The 10,594-nt window shown below is 61.7% G+C and overlaps 1 protein-coding gene across 1 annotated transcript; it reads right to left on the bottom strand.

The window, feature by feature from the left end:
* Nucleotides 1-565: 565 nt before the first annotated feature.
* On the bottom strand, nt 566-10,389 carry ARHGEF19 (Rho guanine nucleotide exchange factor 19). The gene is given in 16 exon segments (XM_049618916.1): nt 566-1,122; nt 1,545-1,649; nt 3,254-3,299; nt 3,301-3,334; nt 3,648-3,806; nt 5,826-5,986; nt 6,165-6,254; nt 6,422-6,496; nt 6,634-6,763; nt 7,066-7,218; nt 7,323-7,483; nt 8,261-8,619; nt 8,832-8,908; nt 8,985-9,093; nt 9,255-9,536; nt 9,952-10,389. Coding segments are annotated over 16 exon segments (2,514 nt in total). The 5' UTR covers nt 10,367-10,389; the 3' UTR covers nt 566-964.
* Nucleotides 10,390-10,594: the final 205 nt, after the last annotated feature.

Here is a 10,594-nt window from a genome sequence, read left to right as displayed (position 1 = left end):
TCCAGGACAGTCAGAGCATAAATTTCTGTTGTTTTAAGTCACCTAACTTGTGATCATTTGTTACAGAAAGCTATAAGAAACAAACACAAGAACTAATAAATTTTCTTTAATCTCTAAGCCATTTGAATCTCAAATTTTGTCAATTGCAGTCAAAAGTAGTCTAATTCATCCACAGCCCTGCTGTCACCCTCCTCTGGTTAAGAGGTGAACTCTATGGGGGCTCCTGGGTGGCTCAGTTGGTTAAGCACCTGACTTTGGCTCAGGTCATGATCTCACAGTCCGTGGGTTCGAGCCCCGTGTCGGGCTCTGTGCTGACAGCTCGGAGCCTGCAGCCTGCTTCGGACTCTGTGTCCCCCTCTCTCTCTGCCTCTCCCCCATTCGCGCTCTGTTTCTCTCTGTCTCTCAAAAATGAATAAATGTTAAAAAAATTTTTAAAAAGATGTGAACTCCATGGAAAGGCAAATCCCCACTGAGACGCAGCCAGAGACCCCCCCCCCCCGACCTTTAGTTGGGGAAGTGGGGCAAGGGGTGGGGGGGTGGGGGCAGCATCAGACAGCTCACAGACTCCAAGCAAAGGCATCATGGGAGTTTATTTACAGAAAAGCCACAGCAACCAGGGCCCATGCAGGCTGTGGCCAGAAGATCCCAGATAATATATACATATATACATACAAGTCCCAGCACCCAACAGCACCAGAGCCAGGCCCCTGCCAGAGGGACTAAGAGTCTGGCAGGGTGAAGGGAAGGGGCCCCAAGTCCTTGTCATATGTCACCTGTGCAGTCCCTATGCCAGAGGAAGAAACCGGCATTGGCCCCAAAGCGTGGACTTTAAGGAACACGAAGACAGGCTATACTCTCGATGCCAGGCCAAGGCGCAGCCGCGATGGCCTGGGGCATGGGACACAACAGGTCCCTCCAGACCTGTCCAGGAGGCGGGCATGATGCCCCAGGCCGCGGCTGCCCATCACACGGGGGGCTCCCCCACTTTGCTGGTGGCACTTGTGATCCGCTTCTTCTCCCGGAGGTTTCGAAGGCGGGCACTGAGGCTGCTGATCTCTTCCACGTAGGCCTGGGGCACCCACCCCTTCTCACCATCTGCCAGGCGGACCCCCTCCAGCCAGCCTACAGGCACACAGGCCAGGAGCAGCATCCGTGAGTGGCATCGAAGGGACACCAGGGCCAGGTCTGCAAGGGAACGCCTAGGCCCTGATGCAAGCCTTGTCTGCACCCCCGGGGCCGAGGTGACATCATCCCAGCATCTCCCAGCTCCAGGAAGGACCCTGCCTCTGGCAGCCTTGCAGATGAACTTCTGACCTGTTTTTCCCGACATCCTCTACGAAGGGTATTTCCCACTCTCCCCCCATCAGTCACTCCAAATCCTACACCTTTATGAGCAGGAAGTTCCTCCTCTTGTCTAACTTGATTCCTGCATGCTGTGGTTGATCAACACTTGCACAAGCTTCTCCTGTGATATCTTAGCCATCTAGCGACCTCCTACCCACCCAAGCCCCATCAGGGAGGCCTTCCCAGGAGGCCCTTCTCACCGTCGCTGGTTTGGGTCCTCACTGCCAGGATGTCAGTCTTTTCCAGGGTCAGCTCATCTGGCTGCAGTGCCTTGTATGTCCTGACACACTGAACCTGGGGGCGGTCTGACAGCCCAGGGGAGAGTGAGGGAGCCCCCAGGGGAATGTAAGAGGGGGCAGGGAGGGGTAGGAGGAGGAAGCAAAGGGGTAGGAGGGGTGGCCACTGCGGCTTCATTTCCTCTGCACCTCCCTCTGCCCGCCCTGGCCACTCTCCTCTCTTACCCGAAACACAAGCCCTAGGTGAATCCAGCCCCTCCCGGCTTCGCTTATTGCTTCTGTGCCCAGGGCTCTCGCCTCCCCAGCTCAATCTGACACCTTGATGCTGACCTCCAGGCCGATGTCCAACTGCCCCCAGATCCCCCCCCCCCCCACAAAACGGTAATGGCCCCTTCATAGGCCCCTGTTACTTCTCTGGGGCTCTCTCTAATCCATCCTTCTCAACTGGGTTTCAAGTCACATCACTCCCCCAGTTACAACCCTCCAGCGCTTCCCAGTCCTCTTCGAATAAAATAAAATCCAGAGTCCTCCCCAAGCCTCCAAAGCCGTGCATGGGATGGCATTGCCTTCTTGCTAGCCTCCCCTCCTCTCCTCCTCCCCTCTCCCCCTTGCTCAGGAAGCTCAGCGACACCGGCTGCCCTGCTGTTCCCCAAATATTCTGAACTCCCTTCTGCCTCAGGGCCTTTGCACTGGCTGCTTCTCCTCCCAGGAGTGCTTTTCCCCAGATCTTTTCATGGCCGCCCCTCTTCATCCTTCAGGGGCTTTCCCTGACCAACTGTCTGGAAGCTGCGGGAAGCTTACCCCACAGCCCAAACAGGACTCCTAGCCCAACCCAGAGAACCGGCTTCAGTCTAGGCCCTAGGCTCCTTCTACCACAGCAGGCAGGCTGGCAGTATTGGGAAAACCACAGACTTTGGGGCCAGACCTGGCTTGAATCCCAGCTCCGCTACCCATGGGCTACCTGACCTTGGGCAAATTACTTAACATTTCTGAGCCTGTTTTCTCAGATGTGGGAGGGGGCAGGGGGGGGGAAGAGTCTACTTAACAGGCTTGTCATGAGGATTAAGTAAAGTAAATGCATATAAAAGCCCCTAATACCAGGCCTGACACATGGCAGGTATGGGTAGGAATGAGTTCCCTTCCACTCCCTTCCTTAGCTCAGCCCTAACTCCCCTGCTCAAAAGCCTTCAGTAGCTGCCTGGTATCTGCTCCCTCAAGGTCCTCTGTGATTGGGCAGCACTCTGGCTGACCAGCCTCATTCACACCCCAGAGAGAAGCCTCTGCGTCACCCCCCACCCCCTGGCCATGCCGGTTCCTGTCCTCTTTACAACTAGGGCAGAGACGAACCCGGGTTCCCGTCTCAGCTCCGCCACCTACTTGGACAGGTCACTCTACCCCTCTGAACCTGTTTTCTAGCTTGTAAAGTGGGTTTCTGTAGGGGTGAGATGGGAGGGGGGGGAGAGGAGGTCGGCCTGTCGCCTGTAAAACCCGCCCCTCCTTCAAGGTTCTGCACAGCCGCCCCCACTGCCCCGGGGTCAGCTGATCTCTCTCCCTGCTGGGCCTGCGGGCAACATGGCACCAGGACTGGAGGAAAGGGAAGGACCCAGCCCCGGGGGATGTGGGCCTAGAAGTGGGGGTGGCGGGGGGCGGGGGGGGGTGCAGCGGGCTGCTACCTTGGCCTTCGCTGAAGACCTCCTTGTCCTCCCGGGAGCTGGGGGGGGCACATGGCCGAGATCCACCGCCGCTTCTCACTTCTAGGGAGGGGGAGGCGGAGCTGTCACAAGGCGCAAAGTGCAATCTCCCAGGGCCAGAGTGGCGAGACAGGGCTGGGAGAATCGGGTATGATGTCCAGACTCAGGACCCACCCCAGGGCCCACCCCACAGCCCTGTCCCCAAGCCTGTGCCCCACCCAGCTCTGAGCCTAAGGACAGAGCGGGCCCAGAAGCCCCCCCCACCCCGGACGCCACCTCCGCCTGTGTCCTGCCTCAGGCCACCGTCCCGCAGCCAGAGGTCAAAGGCCTCGTGCCCTCCTAGGGGTCCTCTCTCCCCACACCCAGGCCCACTCACTCCGTCCGGGCCCTCAGCAGGAACTGGTGCTTCGCGTGTTGCCCGTGGAGGAGCTGCAGGAGGAACACGTGGCCGGGGATGCCCTGGAGCTTGAGGCTCAGATCCTTCACCTGGAGCTCGGCCATCTTGGCATGGACGAACACGGCGAATTTCCCCAGCCTGCAGGGCCCCGGGGAGGTGAGGTCAGCCTGGCTCATCCCCAGGCTCCCAGCCCCACCCTCAGGACAGGTGAGTTCTGATCCGAAGGAGAACTCCGGCTCCCTCCCCAAGGAAACTTGGCTGTGCAAGACATCACCTCCCCGACAGCCAGCACCGTCCCCACAGGGAACGGGGACCCCGTTCCTGCCGGCTCCCTGACGCAAGTGGAGGTGACAAAAGCCGGTCGCTGCCCCAGGCGAGCGTCCAAGTTCTCTCTGCGCCTCTCCCGTGGGTCCCTGTTCTAAAGAGCCCACGGACAGCCACTCGGAGGAGACCCTGCCCTGTGTAGGGTCTGCCTCTCTAACTGGTGTAGAACCTGAACTTTGTCTCTTGTTTGCCCCACTCTATCCCAGTGCTTCGCCCCGCCTGGCCCACAGTGTGGGCTCAACAAACACTCGTGGGAAGAAGGGGCAGGTGGGTGGGTCAAGGATGTCCCACGGATTCCTTCTTCTCAACCCATCTAAACCGAAGTCAGTATGCCTCGCTCCAAACCGGATCATTTCACTGTTCCCCATTCCGGGGAAATACTCCTTCAGGGTGCCCAGGGGGAAACTCAACCGTCATTCGCGCCCCTTGCCTCCCTCTCCCTGACTCTTCCCTCCCTTTCCCTGCACACCCAGCCAGCATCTCCATCCTATCTAACTCCCTATTGTTCCTGGAATCCACTTACCACAAGCCCCCCCCCCCCCCGCCCCCCCCACCAGTTCCGAAGCATCTATTGTCACCTGGGGACAACTGCCACAGCTTCTGGTCTCTCCCCTTCCAGTCCATCCCCCAAATTGGCCGGGAGTAAGATGTCACTCATCTGTTTCACTCTCCACACTCCCCATGGCCCTCAGGACGCCCAACCTCTGCACTATGACTTTCAACACCCCAGCTTCCTTCTCCTGCCCTTCCCCTCTGCAAACCCAGCCAGAGCAGGCTTCATCATCCCCTGAACACAATCTGCCGTTACACCTCACTGTGACTTTGCTATATATCCTCCCAAACTCCTCCTCTACCTGGCAAAGTCCTATTTATGCTTCAAAACCCAGCTCAGGTGTCCCTTCCTCTTTGAAGCTTTACTGATTCTCACCCCAGGCCAGGGGATGCTTTCCATCAAAACCCTAACCAGGTGGTTACCAGGATGTATTTGAATTGTTCTGAGAGCTCCTGTAAGCAGAAAACAAGTCTCATTCAGCTTTATGTCCCTGGCACCCAAAAGGGCCCGGGAGAGAATAGGGGTTCGGGGACATCTGAATGAATGAGTGAATGAATGAATCAGGAACGAACCCTGCCCATAGTGCAAGGAGTCCATTCTTCATCGCATCCAGCCTTAAGGCTTACCTCCCTCGGAAAGTCTTCTCACTCATCCCAAACTTACCACTCACAGCTAATGCTGAGCGTTCACCATATGCCAGGTACTATGCTATGGCCTTTCCACGTATTATTACGACACTGAATCTCCCTACCTGGTAGTCTCTATCTTACAGATGGAAGACAGGATAATACAACGGTTAAGAGCCCGGGATCCAACATCAGACGGACCCGGCTTCCTGGCTCCTGCACTTCACTAGCTACGCGATCTTGAGAATAATAAGGGAGCCTACTTTCCAGGGAGATGTTTAAAGAAGTACAGAGAATAATCCACACAGCATGCCTGGCACAGACTCAGCAAATGTTGGCCATCACCATCAAGACTCAGGGCGGAGCGGGGGCTCCAGGATCGAGCTCTTAATCTCTGCTCTACTTGGCTTAGGTTCAGAGTAGCGTCCAGTCCTCCACATACAGTCCAGCCCTTGGTTCTTAGGTCTGGAAAATGGAATGGACTTGCCTCACATCTCTGACTTTCTTGGGGGAGTCTGCAAGGCTCGGGGTGCCTGGGCAGCCCAGTCTGACCTGTGGTTCTTGAGCCCAATGGTGGCTGTGGTTGTGAGCCCACTGGTGGGCAAGAAGGGAGCCTGGCTCCAGTCTCCTTCCCCCCACCCTGCCCAGACTCACTCCTTCCGCCGGGAGAGCAGCAAGCAGTCATTGAAGAGGTGCAGGTAGACTGCCTTGCTGGAAAGCTTCAGCTTGGCAGGGGGTGCCGCGGGCAGCGGTGCCAGTTCCACCAGCTCCCCGTGCCGAACCAGCCAGCGGGCCTGAGAGATCAGTGGGAAGATCTGAAAGGAAGGAAGAGGCAAGGGGGAGGGCAGGTCAGGCCCAGGACAGCAGGGCAAAGAGCACAGAACAGGGAATGGGAGGGGGTGGGCAGTGATGAACTGGCTCCCAGTGCCCAGGGGGGAAGGGAACAAGACTTGCCCCTTTGTGGACCCCATCCCCCCAGCTGCGGACACGAACCTTGCCCTCAAAGTGGATCTTCTTGCTCAGGTGGATGAGCTCCTCTGTCCTCTTCATGGACTGCACACTGGCATTGCACTCTTGCACCAGCTGGGGAGGCCGTGGGTGGGTCACCTGCAGCCCCCCCATCCCCCACCCAACCCCGGCTCCCAGAGCCCAGCCTCAGACCCCCTCCTGGGGACCAGAAGCTCTGATGGCGGGGGGCTCATTCAGAGATATGCGGGTGTTTGGGGGAGGCCCTCGGGAGCCGAGCTCACCTCCTTGAGCGCATTGAAGGCTTTGGTGGCCACATCTTCATCTTCTGAGCCCTGTGCTGTCCTCTTCAGGATGTTCTGGAGGGTGGGGTCGGTGCAGTGAGGCAGGCCATGACCTCCACCTATAACCCTGCCCACCCGTGGGTACCCGGAGGGGCTGTGGAGGGCACAGCACCATTTTCCTCACGCGGCCCTCGCTGTAGCCCTCTAGGTACCTCCACGAGCATCTTGAGGCGGGTGATCCTCTGAAATGGCAGGATGAGGAAGGAGGTGAGGGGCAGACGCTGGCATACGGGAGACTCCTCCAGGCGAGCCAGTATGCCAGGGAACTTGGGATTCTCCAGACTGAAAGATGGGGAGGGGGTTGGAGTCACGGATGGGTTCTCGGTCCCTCGAACGGCCAGGATCCATGACCCCAGCCACCACCTTGGTTTTTCAGGTGCCTTCTCAGCACATCCCTCCTGCCTCTGGCGCTTGGATCTAACCTCATCCTCGACAGAGAGGCCTGTTCAGGACCTGCTCCCCTCCCAGGTCACCCTTCCTCACCCAGTCCTCGGTACCCCCTCCCGCCTAAGACCCCCCCTCTTACCCTCCCTCCTTCCCCCCTCCCCGCCTCCTCCCCCGCCCTTCAGAGCCTCCCGCCCTACAGCAGGCGCTGGTAGGTGCGCTCCTGGTAGGCCTGGTTGGTGACGTAGGGCAGGTAGACTCGGCGGAAGGCTGGGCAGTGGCGCAACACAATGTCGCACACGCTGAAGCGCAGGACATCGGCCTCTAGCCGCTGCTCCAGGTCCTGCAGGAACCTGAGGGGTCCGGCGAGGGGTCAGGGTCAGGGCCAAGGAGAGAGCCAGACCTGGGCCCCCCCTCCCCCGCCCCCGCAACACCCCTGACCGGACCACTCCCTCACCTCTCGCTGGTGCTCTTGACCTCAGGCAGTTTGGAGAAGAGCCACTGCTTGTCTTGCACCCCTAGACATTCGCTCAGTTCAGCAGAGCCCAAGAAGTGGCCCACGGCCACCGACAGGCTGTGGATGTATGAGGCCTCGGACGTGATCAGCTCGAACTTGGCCTGAGTGTGGGTGGACGCGGGGTTGAAAGAGCCGGAACGGCCCATCCCTGACCTCACTTCCCTCCCGCCCTCCTCCCCCTCCTTGCCCCTTCGCCCCCAACCCCCGGCTGCGCCAGCCCTGGCCACCACCGCGTTAGACGCCGCACCCCCGTGTCCCCGCCCCTTTTCTAGCCCCACCTCCGAATACCTGGGGGCAGGCGGGTTCAGGGGACCCACCTCCAGCCGCGCGCAATTGTTCAAACCCAACCGAAGACCTTGACTGAGTCCCTGGCTCCACCCATTGGGCCGGGCCCTAGTGGCCCCGCCCCTCCGCGGGGAGCCCTGCGTTTAGCCCCGCCCCCGGTCCCAGGCCAGCAGAGTCGCTCGCGCACCACGCGTTTTCCCTCCCGAGGGCTCTGCCCCTCCCCTGTCCTCGCTTTCTCGATCCCACCTCGGCCCGCCCGGCCTGACTCCGCCCCTCACCCCACCCCTTCGTCCGGCTGCCGCCCTCGCCTCCCGCCCCGCTCCCAGCCCGCCGGCAGCCAGCCCACCCTGTCAGGTCCCCCGGCACCCACCTTTCCCATGGACGGTCCCGCCGGCCCCGCCCCCTTGTGGCCCCGCCTTCCCCGCTGAGGCCCCTGCCCACCTCCCGCCGGTCGCAGCCCCACTGGCCGGGTACCCCAGGGCCCCGCCGAGTCCCGGGACCGCGTCCTCCCGGCCCCGCCCCCCGCGGGCCCCAGCGCCACCTCCCCGGCGGGCAGCCCCGCCCACCCCGCCCCGCCGACCCCCGGCGCCCACCTCCTGCAGCTTGCAGTCGCGCAGGCTCAGCGTGGCCAGGACGCCGCTGCCGCGCACGTCGGGGATGTCCTGCCACAGCGAGAAGGTGGAGCCTCGCGCCGAGCGCTGCGCCCGGAAGGAGCTGCTCGGGGAGAGGTTGGCGCGCGGCGGCCCGGGCCCCTCCTCCGCGCCCTCCGCCTCGTCCCCCGGGCCCTCCTCCTCGCGCTGCTGCCGCCGCAGTTCGCGGGCGCTGGCCACGTCGCTGTATTCCTGGTAGAGGACCGCTGGGCGGGGAGAGGGGCGGGGGAGGGCCGTGGGGCGCCCGCCTGCCCCGCCCGGCTCCCGCCCGGCTCCCCGAGAGCCCGCCTCCCTAAGCGCGCCTTTCGGAAGGTTCGGGTCGCGGGACACGGTGGCCTCGCGCACGCACTCCCTCCCTCCCTCCCTCATCCGTTCCGTCAACGCGGCTGGCGCGCCCCCCGCGTGCCAGCCGCCGCGTGCTTGCTGCTGACATTCATTTCCCTCCCTCTCTCGCAAGATCCCAACCTCCGAACTCCCCCAACCCCCCGGGCCCCCAGCCCTTCCTCCCACGTACTGTTAAGGAGAAACCGGGACTGGCGCCGCTCGCTGGCGCTCCTGGAACCCAGAGCCAGCTCTTCCTGCGCGTCCAGCCTAAGAAAGGGACGGTGTCAGGGCCCTTCTTCGCCTGCACCCCTCCTCGGGCCGAGCTCGAAGTAGGAGATGGTACCTGGGCTCGGGCCAGCCGCTATGGCCGCCGCTCAGCTCAACAGGGGCTGGCATCGCCGTACCGTCCGCCCTCGTCTCTACACCGCGCGACTCCCTTCTGGACGCCTTCCCTGGAGAGAGCGAGAGCTGAGGGCGGGTGGCTCCAAGAATGGCGCTGGGCACCTGGGGTGCCATCCTCCAGCTGTCCAGCACCCAGTCTCAGGTGTGGGCCGGGGCCCCTGCTGCATCTGGCTCATGGCCTGCTCTTAGGGCCCAGGGGAGAAGCTGGTACCTTCCCGAGCTGCTCCAGTGCCTGACCCTGGGGTCGGCACCCTGGCTGCTGAATTCCGCCCCAGGCGCAGGGAAGAGTGCAGCCGGGTCATCAATTCAGAGGCCGAGAAGCGCCTCCGCTCAGGCCCCTCCAGGCCTAACCGGGAGGGCCCAGACAGCTCCAGGGGCCTAGGCTCCTCTGTGCTCAGGGCTTGCTCTGCTGCCTGGCCAGGCTCCAGGAAGACGGCATGGGCCTCAGGGCTGCCAGGGAGCTCTTCACGCTGGTACACCCGCATCTTGCGCCCTGCAGGCAAGTGGGGTGAGAGCACAGGCTGGCATCCATCCACTGGGCGCTCTCTCTACTCCTGCCTGCTGCTACCCCGTGGCCCTGAGCGTCTGAAGGACACGCCTCAGGGAAAGGCCAATGTTTTTGCCAGGATGTGGTCCCCCCCAAAAAAAATGGGATCAGCAAGAGGGGTAGAGAGAGCACAGTGCCTGACTGCAGTGGGCAAGGGGCCAAGGAGCCCAGGGCAGCCGCTCATTTGCTGTGCAACATCCGACAAGTCACTTGTCCTCCCTGAGCTCCAGTTCCTTCCCTTACCACTAAAATCTACCACTTGTCCTGCCTGTTTGGAGAACTCAGGGGCTTAAGAGTCCCGAAAGAACCACCCAGCCTCTCCCCTATCTGCCCCACTGGGCCACCACCCAGAGTGACTCACAGGCTGACTTCTTCTCTGAGCCGTGGCTGGCCCGGCGCTGTGGCTGTGGGTGCTGGGGACTCCAGGGTCCCTCCAGAGCTGGGGGCTGGGCACTGGGACAGTGTGGCCAGCTGCCAGCCCTGCTGGGCCGCATTCCCCCACCGGTGGAGATCTCGCTGTCTGAGACTCCTGGGGATGGTGGCCATAGCAGCCCTTGGAGAGGAGCAGGGGTCCCCAGGGACCAGCGGCTGCCAGGAGCCTGCAGCTCCTCTGGGCCGACGGGGAAGAGATCCAGACACACAGGGCTCGGGGGCTGCAGGGTGGGCAACTCTGCAAAGGACAGACTCTCCTGCTGGCACACGGCTACTGGGCGGCGGGCAGTGCCACGTGGCCCGGCCAGGTGGGACTGGAGGGTGGCAGGTGGCCCACAGTCCATGCCTCCTTTGCTCTGCCACCCACCTGGACCTGTAGGGGAAAAGGTATCAGAGGCGGGCACGGAACAGCAGGGCTGGCCAGCAAGCCACCTTTGTCTCGGAGGCCTGGACAAACCCTTGTGTACCCACAGCTGTACCAGCCACACAGCCAACTGCACGGCGATAGCTCGCGCTGAAGCTCCTACTCATTTGACACTTACCGAAGGGCGGGCCAAGTGCTTTGGATACAT

Source organism: Panthera uncia (genome assembly GCF_023721935.1).
Source record: "Panthera uncia isolate 11264 chromosome C1 unlocalized genomic scaffold, Puncia_PCG_1.0 HiC_scaffold_4, whole genome shotgun sequence".
Taxonomy (NCBI): domain Eukaryota; kingdom Metazoa; phylum Chordata; class Mammalia; order Carnivora; family Felidae; genus Panthera; species Panthera uncia.
This window is presented reverse-complemented; position numbering and strand designations above follow the sequence as displayed.